The following is an 18,568-nucleotide window of genomic DNA, read 5'->3' on the forward strand; positions in this document are numbered from 1 at the left end:
GCTGTGTGAATGAGGCCTACAAGCCTGCATCCCATGGGGGTGTATACAGCCCTCCACAGGAGTATACGGGTAGATACGGCTGTGAGAACGAGGCCTACAACAACAACCAGCCTGCACTGTAGTTATGGTGCATTAAGTCCTGAAAGAAGTCGGTGCGGTTTTATCCACGCTGCGGCGCTCTGTCAGCTCATTCAGCCCATAACGCAGTACACTGCACCACCACATGCAGAAATATGCACTATTAGGCAGCGCGGTGCACAGGGCGCGGTCACGTTCGGTGCATTTTGGAAGTTACGGTCACGGTCGGTGCATTTTGGAAGTTGCGGTCACCATGAAGAGATGTGCACAGGACGCGGTCACGTTCGGTGCATTTTGGAAGTTGCGGTCACCATGAAGAGATGTGCACAGGACGCGGTCACGTTCGGTGCATTTTGGAAGTTGCGGTCACGTTCGGTGCATCTTGGAAGTTGCGGTTACCATGAAGAGCAGTGCACCAATGTATATAATGGTTGTTACCACAGCGTGTGAACTGGCCCTGAGGATGAAGCGTCTGCATTCACATAATGTGCGCTAAGCAGCGGACAAGTATGACCCCGGCGGTGGAACGCTGTATACGGCGGTAATACACAATATGGAGTCGTCTTCCAATATAGAGCTTCTGAATGTGTGTGGGGGGGATAGTGGGCTGCGTCTGACGCCAGGATTTGGTGAACTGAAACACAGAAATAACGCCCGTGGGCACGACGCTGAATCGTGGTGTTGGTGACCTCAGCCTCTGTATTACCACTATAATAATAATAGAAGGAAAAGGAACGGCTCCGGCCGAGACTCCATACATAACTGGGCCTTGTGCGGGAATAGAGAGGAGTGATGAGGGGAGAGGGGGATGGGGCCTGCATGGCTCTCCTCTCAGCACCGGCCTCAGCCAATCCCGGGACCCCTCCGGTACGGCCTACCCTCCTAGAAAATCTCCGGTGCAGCCTTGCGGTCTACCACCGGAACCCCCCCCCCCGGTGTGACCTATTTCTGTACCTCCGGTGCGGCCTAGCCCCGGACACCTCCGTTAAGGCCTATCCACCGGGACCATTCCGGTGCGGCCGGTGTGTGTACGATCGATGTCGGAGGGGGAGGGGCGGTGCTCAGTGCACATGGCGGAGATAGGGCGGGTGTCGGTGGTCCTCCCGGCGGGGGGTACCGGGGAGCGGCTGGGTAGCGGGACCCCTAAACAATACTGCCCGGTGCTGGGGAGAGCCCTGATCAGCCGGACGATGGAGGCCATGGAGAGGTGAGAATCCGCCGATCTACATCGTCCTGTGTATTGGGGGGGAGGGGGCGGCACTGAGGCCCGGAGATCTCTTCCCAGCAGATGTACCACAGGACTTTCTAGAGATCTCCTCCTCCTGACCTAACCTCCTACACCCCTCCCCCGTACCTAACCTGCTAATTCCTACACCCCTCCTCTGTACCTAACCTCCTAACTCCTGCACCCCTCCCCCATAACTAACCTCCTAACTCCTGCACCCCTCCCCCGTACCTAACCTCCTAACTCCTGCATCCCTCCCCCGTATCTAACCTAACTCCTGCACCCCCCCCCCCCTCGGTACCTAACTCCTACACCCCTCCCCTGTATCTAACCACCTAGCTCCTACACCCCTCCCCTGTATCTAACCTCCTAACTCCTACCCCCGTATCTAACCTAACTCCTGCACCCCTCCCCTGTACCTAGCTCCTACACCCCCCCACCCCCATATCTAACCTCCTACACCCCTCCCCCATATCTAACCTCCTAACTCCTGCACCCCTCCCCTGTACCTAGCTCCTACACCCCTCCCCCGTACCTAACCTCCTAACTCCTGCACCCCTCCCCTGTATCTAACCTCCTAACTCCTGTACCCCTCCCCTGTATCTAACCTCCTAACTCCTGCACCCCTCCTCCGTACCTAACCTAACTCCTGCACCCCTCCGTAACTAACCTAACTCCTGCACCCCCCCCCCCCTCGGTACCTAACTCCTACACCCCTCCCTCGTATCTAACCTCCTAACTCCTGCACCCCTCCCCTGTACCTAACCATCTAGCTCCTACACCCCTCCCCTGTATCTAACCTCCTAACTCCTACCCCCCGTATCTAACCTCCTAACTCCTGCACTCCTCCCCTGTACCTAGCTCCTACACCCCTCCCCCGTACCTAACCTCCTAACTCCTGCACCCCTCCCCCGTACCTAACCTCCTACACCCCTCCCCTGTACCTAGCTCCTACACCCCTCCCCCGTACCTAACCTCCTAACTCCTACACCCCTCCCCCGTATCTAACCTCCTAGCTCCTACACCCCTCCCCCGTATCTAACCTCCTAACTCCTACACCCCTCCCCTGTATCTAACCTCCTAACTCCTACACCCCTCCCCCGTACCTAACCTCCTAACTCCAGCACCCCTCCCCCGTACCTAACCTCCTAACTCCTACACCCCTCCCCTGTACCTAGCTCCTACACCCCTCCCCCGTACCTAACCTCCTAACTCCTGCACCCCTCCCCCGTACCTAACCTCCTACACCCCTCCCCTGTACCTAGCTCCTACACCCCTCTTCTGTACCTAACCTCCTAACTCCTGCATCCATCCCCTGTACCTAACCTACTAACTCCTGCACCCCTCCCCCTCGGTACCTAACTCCTACACCCCTCCCCCGTACCTAACCTCCTAACTCCTGCACCCCTCCGCTGTACCTAGCTCCTACACCCCTCCCCCGTACCTAACCTCCTAACTCCTGAACCCCTCCCCTGTATCTAATCTCCCAACTCCTGAACCTTTCCCCCGTACCTAACCGAACCCCTGCACCCCTCCTCGGTACCTAACCTCCTAATTCCTGCACCCCTCCTTGGTACCTAACCTCCCAACTCCTGCTCCCTTCCCCCGTACCTAACCTCCTAACTCCTGCACCCATTCTCCATACCTGACCCCTGCACCCCTCCTCCGTACCTGACCCCTGCACCCCTCCTCCGTACCTATCCTCCTAACTCCTGCACCCTTCCACGGTACCTAACCTAACTGCTGCACCCTTCCTCAGTAGCTAACCTCCTAAGTTCTGCACCCTTCATTGGAACCTAACCTCCTAACTCCTGCAACCCTCCTCGGTACCTAACCTCCCAACTCCTGCACCCCTCCACCGTACCTAACCTCCTAACTCCTGCACCCCTCTTTCGTACCTAAACTCCTAACTCCTGCACCCCTCCCCGTACCTCACCTCCTAACTCCTGCACCCCTCCTCGATACCTCACCTCTTAACTCCTGCAAACCTGCTTGGTACCTAACCTCCTAACTCCTGCACCCCTCGCCCATACCTAACCTCCTAACTCCTGCACCCTTCCTCGGTACCTAACCTCCTAACTCCTACACTTCTTCCCTGTATCTAACATCCTAACTCCTGCACCCCTCCTCTATACCTAAACTCTTTAACTCCTGCAAACCTCCTTCGTACCTAACCTCCTAACTCCTATACCCCTCTTCCATACCTAACCCCACCCAACTCTTATATCCCTCCTCCGTACCTAACCCCACCCAACTCCTATACCCCTCCTTCATACCTAACCCCACCCAACCCCTATACCCCTCCTCCGTACCTAACCCCACCCAACTCCTATACCCCTCCTTCATACCTCACCCCACCCAACTCCTATACCCCTTCCCGTACTTAACCCCACCCAACTCCTATACCCCTCCTTCATACCTAACCCCACCCAACTCCTATACCCCTCCTTCATACCTAACCCCACCCAGCTCCTATACCCCTCCTCCGTACCTAACCCCACCCAACTCTTATACCCTTCCTCTGTACCTAACCCCACCCAACTCCTTTACCCCTCCTTCATACCTCACCCCACCCAACTCCTATACCCCTTCCCGTACTTAACCCCACCCAATTCCTAAACCCCTCCTCCATACCTAACCCCACCCAACTCCTATACCTGTCCTCCATACCTATCCCCACCCAACTCCTATACCCCTCCTTCGTACCTAACCCCACCCAACTCCTATACCCCTCCTCCGTACCCAACCCCACCCAACTCCTATACCCCTCCTCCGTACCCAACCCCGCCCAATTCTTATACCCGTCCTCCATACCTAACCCCACCCAACTCCTATACCCGTCCTCCATACCTATCCCCACCAAACTCCTATACCCCTCCTTCATACCTAACCCCACCCAACTCCTATACCCCTTCCCGTACTTATCCCCACCCAACTCCTATACCCCTCCTCCATACCTAACCCCACCCAACTCCTATACCCCTTCCCGTACTTATCCCCACCCATCTCCTATACCCTTCCTTCATACCTATCCCCACCCATCTCCTATACCCCTTCCCGTACTTAACCCCACCCAACTCATAAACCCCTCCCCCATACTTAACCCCACCCAACTCCTATACCCGTCCTCCATACCTAACCCCACCCAACTCCTATACTCCTCCTCTGTACCTAACCCCACCCAACTCCTATACCCCTTTCCGTACTTAACCCCACCCAACTCCTATACCCCTCCTCCATACCTAACCCCACCCAACTCCTATACCCCTTTCCGTACTTAACCCCACCCAACTCCTATACCCCTCCTCCATACCTAACCCCACTCAACTCCTATACCCCTCCTACATACCTAACCCCAGCCAAATCCTACACCCCTTCTCTGTACCTAACCCCACCCAACTCCTATACCTCTTCTCCGTACCTAACCCCACCCAACTCATATTTCCCCTTCTGTGTACCTAACCCCACCCAACTCATATACCCCTCCTTCATACCTAACCCCACCCAACTCATATACCCCTCCTTCATACCTAACCCCACCCAACTCCTATACCCCTCCTCCATACCTAACCCCACCCAACACCTATACCCCTCCTCCATATCTAACCCCACCCAACTCCTATACCCCTTCCCGTACTTATCCCCACCCAACTCCTATACCCTTTCTTCATACCTAACCCCACCCAACTCCTATACCCCTTCCCGTACTTAACCCCACCCAACTCCTAAACCCCTCCTCCATACCTAACCCCACCCAACTCCTATACCCCTCCTTCATACCTAACCCCACCCAACTCCTATACCCCTCCTCTGTACCTAACCCCACCCAACTCCTATACCCCTCCTCTGTACCTAACCCCACCCAACTCCTATACCCCTTTCCGTACTTAACCCACCCAACTCCTATACCCCTCCTCCGTACCTAACCCCACCCAACTCCTATACCCCTCCTCCGTACCTAACCCCACCCAACTCCTATACCCCTCCTCCGTACCTAACCCCACCCAACTCCTATACCCCTCCTCTGTACCTAACCCCACCCAACTCCTATACCCCTCCTCTGTACCTAACCCCACCCAACTTCTATACCCCTCCTCCGTACCTAACCCAACTCCTATACCCCTCCTCCGTACCTAACCCCACCCAACTCCTATACCCCTCCTCCGTACCTAACCCCACCCAACTCCTATACCCCTCCTCCGTACCTAACCCCACCCAACTCCTATACCCCTCCTCCGTACCTAACCCCACCCAACTCCTATACCCCTCCTCCGTACCTAACCCCACCCAACTCCTATACCCCTCCTCCGTACCTAACCCCACCCAACTCCTATACCCCTCCTCCGTACCTAACCCCACCCAACTCCTATACCCCTCCTCCGTACCTAACCCCACCCAACTCCTATACCCCTCCTCCGTACGTAAGTGAAGAGCGGGTGAACAATATTACAAATCCTTTGGCAAATAAAACAATTGAGATATAAGTAGTTCAGCTGTAAAGTTGTATAATAAGTCAACAACAACTCTGTAATAAACCTGACTATGCGTTGCTTCCATTTTTATGAAGGCGCTTCCTCCTTTTTTGCAGAGTCAGCTGGATATCTGACATTGTTGTGGTGGTGGCCACGGAGAGCGTGGATTTGATGAAGTCCATCATTCACAAATATGGACACAAACGTATATCTCTGGTGGAAGGTGGGATGACACGTCACCGATCTATCTTCAGCGGGCTCCGAGCTTTCTTAGAAGATCATTCGCTTGGGCCGGCACTGCAGAAACCGGAGGTGGTGATCATCCACGATGCTGTGCGACCGTTCGTGGAGGAAGATGTCCTGCTGCAAGTCGCCAGATCAGCCAAAGAGCACGGTGTAAGTTGGATCTTGTTATGAGCAAATGTTAGGGCACTTCCACACGTATGACATGCTTTAAAGGAGGAATTTACCTTTGGAAACATGTTACATGTTCCACCTGTTTTTAGAATGGAGCATGTAACATGTTCCCTAAGCTGCCGTCACCCCCCCCCTCCCCGCGACAGCAGTATTATACATGGAGATCATATCCCCCTTATGTATTATACATGGTGATAATGTCCCCCCTTATGTATTATACATGGAGATCATATCCCCCCTTATGTATTATACATGGAGATCATATCCCCCTTATGTATTATACATGGAGATCATATCCCCCCTTATGTATTATACATGGAGATCATATCCCCCCTTATGTATTATACATGGAGATCATATCCCCCCTTATGTATTATACATGGAGATCATATCCCCCCTTATGTATTATACATGGAGATCATATCCCCCCCTTATGTATTATACATGGAGATCATATCCCCCCCTTATGTATTATACATGGAGATCATATCCCCCCCTTATGTATTATACATGGAGATCATATCCCCCTTATGTATTATACATGGCGATCATATCCCCCTTATGTATTATACATGGCGATCATATCCCCCTTATGTATTATACATGGAGATCATATCCCCCCTTATGTATTATACATGGAGATCATATCCCCCCTTATGTACTATACATGGTGATCATATCCCCCCTTATGTATTATACATGGAGATCATATCCCCCCCCTTATGTATTATACATGGAGATCATATCCCCCCCCCTTATGTATTATACATGGAGATCATATCCCCCCCCTTATGTATTATACATGGAGATCATATCCCCCCTTATGTATTATACATGGAGATCATATCCCCCCTTATGTATTATACATGGAGATCATATCCCCCCTTATGTATTATACGTGGAGATCATATCCCCCCCTTATGTATTATACGTGGAGATCATATCCCCCTTATGTATTATACGTGGAGATCATATCCCCCCCTTATGTATTATACATGGAGATCATATCCCCCCCTTATGTATTATACATGGAGATCATATCCCCCCTTATGTATTATACATGGTGATCATATCCCCCCTTATGTATTATACATGGAGATCATATCCCCCTTATGTATTATACATGGAGATCATATCCCCCCTTATGTATTATACATGGAGATCATATCCCCCCCCCTTATGTATTATACATGGAGATCATATCCCCCTCCTTATGTATTATACATGGAGATCATATCCCCCCTTATGTATTATACATGGAGATCATATCCCCCCCTTATGTATTATACATGGAGAGTATGTCCACCTCATAAGGTATTATACATGGAGATCATATCCCCCCTTATGTATTATACATGGAGATCATATCCCCCTTATGTATTATACATGGAGATCATATACCCAGCACGCACACTCCGCTCCTCACAAGACCTCCTTCTCTCTAGTTCCCTGGTCTCCTCCTCCCATGCCCGCCTCCAGGACTTCTCCAGGGTGTCACCCATCGTCTGGAACTCCCCAACCCATCAGATTATCACCTACTCTCCTCTCCTTTAGGCGCACCCTGAAAACCCATCTCTTCAGGGAAGCCTACCCCACCCCCTGCTAACTTGCCGTCCTCCTCCACTCTTCCTGCCACTCCATCCCCCACAGCTATCTCCTCCTGTGCCACCATCCCCTCCCTCCTAGATTGTAAGCTCAAAAGAGCAGGGCCCTCGATCCCCTCATGTTTTGCATTGTATTGGTATTGTTCTGTCACATGTTCTGTCCCCCTTTGTAATGTACAGCGCTGAGCGAACTATTGGCGCTTTATAAATACTGTATAATAATAATAATAATAATAATAATATCCCCCCTTATGTATTATACATGGCGATCATATCCCCCCTTATGTATTATACATGGCGATCATATCCCCCCTTATGTATTATACATGGCGATCATATCCCCCCTTATGTATTATACATGGAGATCATATCCCCCCCTTATGTATTATACATGGTGCTCATATCCCCCCCTTATGTATTATACATGGTGCTCATATCCCCCCCTTATGTATTATACATGGAGATCATATCCCCCCCTTATGTATTATACATGGAGATCATATCCCCCCTTATGTATTCTACATGGAGATCATATCCCCCCTTAGGTATTCTACATGGTGATCATATCCCCCCTTAGGTATTCTACATGGAGATCATATCCCCCCTTAGGTATTCTACATGGAGATCATATCCCCCCTTAGGTATTCTACATGGAGATCATATCCCCCCTTAGGTATTCTACATGGAGATCATATCCCCCCTTAGGTATTCTACATGGAGATCATATCCCCCCTTAGGTATTATACATGGAGATCATATCCCCCCTTAGGTATTATACATGGAGATCATATCCCCCCTTAGGTATTATACATGGAGATCATATCCCCCCTTAGGTATTATACATGGAGATCATATCCCCCCTTAGGTATTATACATGGAGATCATATCCCCCTTATGTATTATACATGGAGAGTATATCCCCCTTATGTATTATACATGGAGAGTATATCCCCCTTATGTATTCTACATGGAGAGTATATCCCCCTTATGTATTCTACATGGAGAGTATATCCCCCTTATGTATTATACATGGAGATCATATCCCCCCCTTATGTATTATACATGGAGATCATATCCCCCCCTTATGTATTATACATGGAGGTCATATCCCCCCCTTATGTATTATACATGGAGGTCATATCCCCCTTATGTATTATACATGGAGATCATATCCCCCCCTTATGTATTATACATGGAGATCATATCCCCCCCTTATGTATTATACATGGTGATCATATCCCCCCTTATGTATTATACATGGTGATCATATCCCCCCTTATGTATTATACATGGTGATCATATCCCCCCTTAGGTATTATACATGGAGATCATATCCCCCCTTAGGTATTATACATGGAGATCATATCCCCCCTTAGGTATTATACATGGAGATCATATCCCCCCTTAGGTATTATACATGGAGATCATATCCCCCCTTAGGTATTATACATGGAGATCATATCCCCCCTTAGGTATTATACATGGAGATCATATCCCCCCCTTATGTATTATACATGGAGATCATATCCCCCCATTATGTATTATACGTGGAGATCATATCCCCCCCTTATGTATTATACGTGGAGATCATATCCCCCCCTTATGTATTATACGTGGAGATCATATCCCCCCTTATGTATTATACGTGGAGATCATATCCCCCTTATGTATTATACGTGGAGATCATATCCCCCCTTATGTATTATACATGGAGATCATATCCCCCCTTATGTATTATACATGGCGATCATATCCCCCCTTATGTATTATACATGGAGATCATATCACCCTTATGTATTATACATGGTGATAATATCCCCCCCCCTTATGTATTATACATGGTGATCATATCTCCCCCTTACTTATTATACATGGTGATCATATCCCCCCTTATGTATTATGCATGGTGATCATATCCCCCCTTATGTATTATACATGGAGGTCATATCCCCCTTATGTATTATACATGGAGATCATATCCCCCCTTATGTATTATACATGGAGATCATATCCCCCCTTATGTATTATACATGGAGATCATATCCCCCCTTATGTATTATACATGGAGATCATATCCCCCCTTCTGTTCAGATCAGCTTGCCTGTATGGGATGTATGGGCAAGCAAATATACTGACAGGAAGACTGAATGAATTACCACGACGCTCCACAGTGCTGTGGTAGTTCATTGAGATCTACTAGTTGACATTCGCTAAGGCTGTCAGGACTTGTAGTTGCTCATTCACAGAACACAGTGAATGAGTGATGCAGCCGGGTGGGTGGAACCACTTTTTAAAAAATTTGACAGCTAGTGAGGGAGGAGAGGAGAGGATCCCCTGTCAAAGCGGTTTATTCATAACATGAAAATGGGAATATGGGTGTAACATGTAATGAAAGGTGAACTTATCTTTTAACCAAGATCCCTCCATGTTTCACAGTAGGTATGGTGTTCTGTCCTTTAAAAGCTTCATTTTTATGTGCATGAGCATAGAGCTGATGGGGGCCAGAAAGCCCCAGTTTTGCCTCATCTGTCCAAATGACAAATTACATTCTCCCAGATGCATTGTGGCTTGTCAATTTTCGTTCTAGAAAACTCGTGCCTGGCTTTTTTTTTTGAAAATGTATTTTTACTGGTTTTACAATAAACATTACAACACATAACTGTGGCTTGGTCCAACATGGACACACAGTCAAGTTACAACAAAAGAGATGAAAAACTAAAAAGGAGAAGGGGAGAAAAAAAAGGGGGAGTGATGCTAATCCAACACATCTGTAGCCTATACGGTACACCCCACACCTCAACATAAAGGATGTATACCCGCCCCTCCTGTAATACAGCAAGATACCCAAAGTACAAGAGTTTGGCTTTTTTATGCTTTCTTTCAACAGTGGAGTCCTTCCTTTTTTTTCTTTTTTGTTTTGCACTCACTGATGCTCAAAAAGCAAAGGATGGTGAGATCAGATCAGATGGACCTTGACCTTGGAGTTCAGCCTGGATCTCTTTGGAAGTTTTCCTTGCCTAGTTGTCTACCATTCTTACTGTCCCCCAGTCAATCTTGGGTTGATTTTCCTCCTGCAGCCTTGTCTATGGAGATTGGCTATACTGCCATGGATCTTAAACTTCCTGATTATATTTATATATACTGTAGTTACAGGAACATAAAGCCGCTTGTAGATGGTCTTATAGCCTTTACCTTTCACAGGCTAGTCTATGGTCTTCTGGTCTCCTCAGACGTCTCTCTCCTTTGCTTTCTGTGGCCCATGTTTAGTGTGGTGCACAGGATGATGCCAAACAGCAAAGCGGCTACTTTTCTCCATGTAAATCAACTGTGGATCAACTCTGGGTGTAGAATTATAACTTTTTTTTTTTCAATGGTTGAACTGAATGGACTTTTGTCTTTTTTTTCAGCCAGAGTAACTATGTAAAAAGTTATATTTCAAGATCGGTTGTAAAGTTGAGTCCACTAATGGCACAAATGTCGAACGATCTTTTCAAAAAGTAACATTTTCGGCCGATATTCTATACGTGTATGGGGGGCATTATTCAACCTGTTCCAACTGTCTCGGGTTTGAAGGGTATCTTCTCCAGGCTGCATTTTTTCAGCTTTTTCCATGTTTGATAGAATTGAGATCAGAAGTCCTAGAAGGCGACTTCAGAATTGTCCAATACTTTGTTCTTAGCCATTTTTTGGTGGTTTTAGCTGTGTGTGTTTTGGTTGTTATCCTGTTGGAGGATCCATGACCAAGCCCAACAGGGCTAGATGGTCTCATAGCCTTTACCTTTCACAAGCTAGTCTATGGTCTTCTGATCTCCTCAGACGTCTCTCTCCTTTGCTTTCTGTGGCCCATGTTCAGTGTGGTGCACAGGATGATGGCAAACAGCAAAGCAGCTACTTTTCTCCATGTAAATCAACTGGATCAACTCTGGGTGTAGAATTATAACTTTTTTTTTTTTTTTAATGGTTGAACTGAATGGACTTTTGTCTTTTTTTTCAGCCAGACTAACTATGTAAAAAGGCTGACTGACTGATTACAAGATTGAAGACATGTATGATACTGATTACAGTTACATACTACAGCTGATAGTTACAGTTGATACTAAAAACAGTTAGTTTGAAATATTACTATCATCTCATTTTTTATGATCTTTTCTAGGGGTACGAACAAACCTGTTTGTGCCATTTAGTAAAAGCAAGATTTTATCGCTCTTCGCACATTTTTGTTGTAATGCATACCTTGTTCTGCGCTCCCGCGATGTCCCCCTTGCAGCGCTCACAACCATTTCCTCCGGCCGATGTCTTCCGGCGGGAAATTCACAAATGTTAAAAGTGACATTCACTAAATACACCAAAATCACATAGTATAACATTCCTGTATCAAACCATTTCACATACATGTTGTCCCGAGTGCTTTGTCCGGCGCCCTGCCTGCATTTTTACTGTTCTTTCTGCCTGGAAACTGAGAAACGTCCATGGCGTCCAAAAAGCGTCCCTTTAGGTCAAAAGCGGTTTTAGACCGGCTAGAGAACAGCGATAGTAAATCAGAACCACTTGCAGAATTGAGTGATAATGATTCGTGGGAGAAATTCCTCATCAGACACTGAAAACGATTCTGCGACGTTGCTCAGTGATGTGCGAACTTGGCGCTATATTTCAAATTTCAGTGTTTTTGGTTTGATTACATTATTTAATTAAATTTATTAATATTATTATTTTTTATGATTATTATAGTATAATTTATGATTTTGTGTTTCAAATTTTATCCTACCCGGAATGTTTACTAGACTCTTGTTCGGACAGATTTCAGTGAGTTATTCCTAAGAATTACAGGCCTACAATAAAAAAACAACATATTTCCATGCAAAAAATGTACCGCTTTGAGCACAGAAATATGGACATAATCAGACCGCTAGGGGGGTTAAAGCACTAGATCAATGCTTTTTTTCTGACCTAATGCTCTACATTGCAGAGGGTCTTATTGACCCCACATCTCTCTATAAAGAGGACCTGTCACTAATTATTTCTATCATAAGGGATGCATGCATTCCTTGTGATAAGAATAAAAATGATTAAACTTTTTTTAAGGGGACAGTGCAAAAAAAAAAAAAAAGTTTAAAGTGCCCCCGTCCCCCCCCGTGCTCGCATGTAGTGGTGAACGCATACATAGGCTATGCCCACATGTAAACGGTGTTCAAACCACACACGTGAGGTATCGCCACGAACATCGGAGCAAGAGCAATAATTCTCGCAGTAGACCTCCTCTGTAACATTACACCGCTAACCTGTAGAAATTTTTAAAGCAGCACCCATTAGGATTTTTAAGTACCGTAGTTCACGCCATTCCACAAGCGTGCACAATTTTAACGCATGACATGTTGGGTATCTATATACTCACCGTAACATCCTCTTTCATATTTTACAAACAATTGGGGTATATATCAGTTTTCAGCCAAGTGCATTTTGAATTTTCGTTTTCGGCACCAGAATTTAAATTTTGGTGCACCACTAGTTTCTACTTTGGATGTAAAAGAGAACTCTGATGGGGACCCTGATGTAAGAGGAGACTTTAATAGAGACTCTGATATAAGGTGAAATCTGATAAGGATTTTTTGTTTGGCTTGTGAACAGTTGTAAAATATACAGTGTGGCCATCATATTGAAATGTTTGGAGACCCCTGCGTAAGACAGTTGCTTTACATTTAATTGCTTCAATGATCTGTAATGGTACCAATAAATTTGTCAATGTCTGTATGTCAAAGTTCATATGTTAATCCTATTGTATGTGTGCTCAAAACATCCCTTTGGGAACAATTGATCAACGCTCCTTGTAAAATCATAAAAGAAATGTTTATACATCCCCAGGCACTCACAATGTTGGAACATAAAAGGATATGAGATAATACATTCCCACACATGGAGAAGTGTCAGTGAAGGTCAATATCTGGATGCTCAGAAACAGGGGCGGACTGACCATTTGGAAACTCAGGCACTGCCCGAGGGCCGGGGTCAGTAGGGGGCCCCATGAGATGCCCCTGGTACCTTTTTCATAGGCTTTTTTGAGTTTGGGTAAGGACACAGGGACCCCATGATCCCCTATTGCCCGGGGGCCCCATGAGTTGTCAGTCCGCCCCTGCTCAGAAAATGCAAGTGCTGGTATCCATAAAGTGTGTTCTCAGGAATTATATTCCATCCATAAGGCAGTCAGTATCCTATTGAATGAAATTGGATAAAAGTGGATCTTCCTGAGATCCTAAGGGCTCATGTACACTGCAGCTGCTAAACTCACGTTCAGGAACTGTTCGGCGTTTTTTCAGCAGCCCCTGAACTCTCCCTAATGTTTTCCTATGTGTCCATGTACACATCGTCGCTTACAGTCGTTTACAGGCATTTGAGTTTACAGTTGTTTTTTTTGGAACACAACAAACATGTGTTCAGACGTCTATGTTAGCGTTTCAAATGCAAAACGTGGTTAAACGCGTCAAATCGCGTTTGCGTTTGAATTTTTTTTTTTAACTCTTCCAGTTCCCAATGCTGTCCAGAGCCTTATTTCATCAAGAAAAATGCATGCAAAGAGTTTTCAAGGTGCTCAGATGGACAAAACACTGAACACAGGAAGTTCCTACCAAGCTTGTCACACCTTGTAATGACCAATTCACACCTCAGACCTCTCCTGCCCTTGGAAACAAAAGATATGTTAATGACCATTCACACCTCAGACCTCTCCCACCCTTGGAAACAAAAGATATGTTAATGACCATTCACACCTCAGACCTCTCCCACCCTTGGAAACAAAAGATATGTTAATGACTATTCACACCTCAAATTCCTCATCCCTGCCAGGTGGCCTTAAAGACTCCCTCCACCAGACACCTTTCCCACCCTTGGAAACAAAAGAAATGTTAATGAGCAACTCACACCTAAGCTAATGTCAACACATACTGCTGTCTCTGCTTCTACTCTCTGTATTTCTCTGAAACAGTCTGAAATAGTTAATAATTTACCACTTTTCAGTGCATTCTGGGCATTTGGGAGGTTCTCCTGTGCTTATCTTTAAAAACACTTATGAACGCAAACACGCATAAACGCGTTATGCAAACGCCGCTAAACAGAGATTTTTTAACCTACGTTTTCCAGCAGTCAGTTTCCATCATTCAGAAGTGTCCCGTGTACATGGAGCCTAAAAGTAGCCACTAGTAAAGTAATAGCAACCCCACACATTCATACTGTACGTGTCAGCAAATGTCCGTTATCTATATATTCTATGCTTTCCTACCCTCCCCCACACTGGCCTACAATTTATATCATCCAGTTGTGTGATGCGGTCACTACAATGTCTTTATTGAATATTATATTATGAGCCATTTTTCAACCAGGTTTCTCACTCAATTATGTGCATCTAAACACATATGGCCTAAGGGCCGTTTTGATTTACATCACTGACCATAAGCATACGTTTACATATGGACAGGTTCTTTTAATTCACTAATGCAGGCCATACATGGGTTGGATTCCGAAAATCGAAAACGTCGTTCGCTCGGTAATACGATGGTGCCTTCAGTGATTTCGAAAATCGGCCGACCAAGTCATAAAGTTCACCACATATAACAGGTAAAACTTCTGTTCCTTCCAGGTCACGGCTCATGCGCATATTCTTGTTGGGAAAACGATCGTACGATTTGACCATCATTGAGTTGAAAAACGGTCGTTTTTCACGAATTTTCCAACATGCCCGATCACCGAAAAGGGGAGGAACCACGAAAATCGGCCGGTGCCATTGACGCACTAACAGAGCGAAAATCAACAGATTATTCTTAGGTCCGATTTTCAGACGAAAAATCCGTTGAATTTCAACCCATGTATGGCCGGCATAAGACTGGTGTTTGTTTGTCCCTTCTTGCAAGGTAATGTTCTCACAATTATCTTTGTATAGTTATTTATGCCGGCCATACATGGATTGAAATTTGCCCAATTATTTTTGTCCAAAATTCGGACCTAAGAATAATCGGACGATTTTCGCTCTGTTAGTGGGTCAATGGCACCGGCCGATTTTTGTGGTTCCTCCCCTTTTCGGTGATCGGGCATGTTGGAAAATTTGTGAAAAACTATCGATTTTCGACTCGATGATGGTCACATCGTACGAATATGCGCATGAGCCGTGACCTGGAAGGAACAGAAGTTTTGCCTGTTATATGGGGTGAACTTTATGACTTGGTCAGCTGATTTTCCAAATCAATCGTTCAGAATTCGACCCATGCATGGCCTGCATTAGTAAAGTTTTGTACATAACTCTTTACATAAGTGACTCTGCATGGATATTTTTGATTAACCGACTGTATACAGTTTGTCCTGTTTTGTTTTTTGCTACATTTTTTTTTTTTTGTTTTTAACCCACATCAATATTTACTAGATTTATTTATTTATTTCAGGTACTTGTATAGCGCCATCAATTTACGCAGCACTTCACATATATATTGTACATTCACATCAGTCCCTAACCCTCAAGGGGTGTACAATCTAAGGTCCCTAACTCACACTCATACATACACAAACCCACGCAGTCACAGGGAGAACATGCAAACTCCAGGCAGGTGGTGCCGGGGTTGGGATTCGAACCAGCGACCCGAGTACTGCCAGGAGGAAGTGCTAAGCATTTAACCACTGTGCTGCCCCATACTAGATGAGACAGAGAGCTAATAATTAGGTTTAACCGCCTCTTTTTGTGGCGTTTGTTGAGCTGGTTATCATTTACACTAAAGCATTTTCCCTGAGAGGTTTCTTCGGAGCCTCATGTTCCCTATACAGCTTTGTTGATGTCTTACATGAACTTTGGATATCCATCCTTCTAACCTAACATTCTACCAGCTCAAGTACGTTTGAGATTTTGGTACGATCCACCCTTATCCGACTCACTTGCCATTAGGACAGTGATATCCTTGCAGATTATTATTATTTTTATACAGTATTTATAAAGCGCCAATAGTTCGCTCAGCGCTGTACATTACAAAGGGGGACAGAACATGTGACAGAACAATTCCAATACAATGCAAAACATGAGGGGATCAAGGGCCCTGCTCTTTCGAGCTTACAATCTAGGAGGGAGGGGATGGTGGCACAGGAGGAGATAGCTGTGGGGGATGGAGTGGTAGGAAGAGTGGAGGAGGTCGGCAGGTTAGCAGGGGGTGAGGTAGGCTTCCCTGAAGAGATGGGTTTTCAGGGTGCGCCTAAAGGAGAGGAGAGTAGGTGATAATCTGATAGGTTGGGGCAGGGAGTTCCAGAGGATGGGTGACACCCTGGAGAAGTCCTGGAGGCGGGCATGGGAGGAGGAGACCAGGGAACTAGAGAGAAGGAGGTCTTGTGAGGAGCGGAGTGTGCGTGTTGGGTGGTACTTGGATATTAGGTCAGTGATGTAGTTCGGGGCAGTATGGTGGACGGCTTTGTACGTCAATGTTAGGATTTTGAATTTGATCCGTTGGGCAATCGGAAGCCAGTGGAGGGATTGGCAGAGGGGGGTGGAGGCCAGTGGAGGGATTGGCAGAGGGGGGTGGCGGAGACGGAGCGGTTGGAAAGGTGAATGAGTCTGGCAGCCGTATTCAGGATGGACTGAAGCGGGGATAGCCAGCGGCGAGGCAGGCCAGTGAGGAGGGAGTTGCAGTAGTCGAGTCGTGATATGATGAGGGAGTGGATGAGCTGTTTAGTGGTTTCTGGGGTTAGGAACGTGCGGATTTTGGCGATGTTGCGGAGGTGGAGTCTGCACGAGTTTGTTAAAGATTGGACTTGGGGCTGGAAGGATAGGTTGGAGTCCAGAATGGCACCAAGTACTCAGGCCTGCGGGGCGGGTTTGATGGTGGCGTCGTTGGATGTGACGGAGAAGTCAATGGGGGGTGGGGTCTGGGCTGGGGGGGAAGTCAGTTCTTGAGAACACACTTAATACTGCCTATACCAGCACTGGAAATTTCTGAGAAACCAGAGATTATAAGGATAAATGACATTGCTGACAAATCTGTATATGTGGGATTGGTATTGTTTCGACAGTGGGAATCCAAGTCCTTTTGGGATCTCGGAAAAATCCACTCTTATCTGATTTGATCACCAAAAGGACACTGACTGCTTTTATGGAGGGAATATAATTCCAGGAAGCACACATTATGGATACCAGCGTGTGTAATTTCTGAGAATCCATATATTACCTGGATATTGACCTTTACTTACACGTATCCATGTGTGGGAATGTATTATCTCATCGGTGGATATCGGGTTCCAATATTGTGCGTTCCTGGGGACATTGTGAATATTTCTCCTGTTACGATTTAACAATAGAGAATTGAGCAATTGTTTCCAAAGGGATATTTCTAACACTGTACTCTGAAGCGGTATTCTAAGAAAAGTTCACGATGTGCTATTTCTTCTTTGAAGTGCAGATAGTACAAATACAATTTCAGTGGTAAATTAACTACTTCCATACTGTCTTAAATTTATGAGTGGCAAAGTAGAGGATGCCTATTTCAGCAGTGCCAGTAGGCCCAACAATGGCTGTTATGTCAGCTGTACCCTTTTTATTATTATTAGTATTATTATTATAGAGGATTTATGTGGCACCAACAGTTTGCGCAGCACTTTACAAAATGAAGGCAGACATTACAGTTACAATACAATTTGGTACAAGAGGAAACAGAGGGCCCGGCTCGTTAGAGTTTAAAATCTATGGCTCGGTTCTGACACAGTGTACAGAGCTGACCCGATTGGCCCTGTACCCTGTGCTTACTGTGATGACCAGT

At 46.3% G+C, this 18,568-nt stretch overlaps 1 protein-coding gene across 1 annotated transcript in view; it reads left to right on the forward strand.

Annotated features, from left to right (window-relative positions):
* Positions 1-964: 964 nt before the first annotated feature.
* Positions 965-18,568, forward strand: part of CRPPA (CDP-L-ribitol pyrophosphorylase A) — a gene marked incomplete at its 3' end in the record, with an annotated part of 105,112 nt that continues 87,508 nt past the window's right edge. Inside the window, exons 1-2 of the mRNA XM_089659638.1 lie at positions 965-1,285; positions 5,892-6,171. Coding sequence (XP_089515764.1) covers positions 1,116-1,285; positions 5,892-6,171 — 450 coding nt within the window. The remainder of the gene's footprint in view (positions 1,286-5,891; positions 6,172-18,568) is intronic.

Source organism: Staurois parvus, unplaced genomic scaffold, assembly GCF_062004578.1.
Source record: "Staurois parvus isolate SC_StPar_1 unplaced genomic scaffold, SC_StPar_1.0 ptg001178l, whole genome shotgun sequence".
Lineage (NCBI taxonomy): Eukaryota > Metazoa > Chordata > Amphibia > Anura > Ranidae > Staurois > Staurois parvus.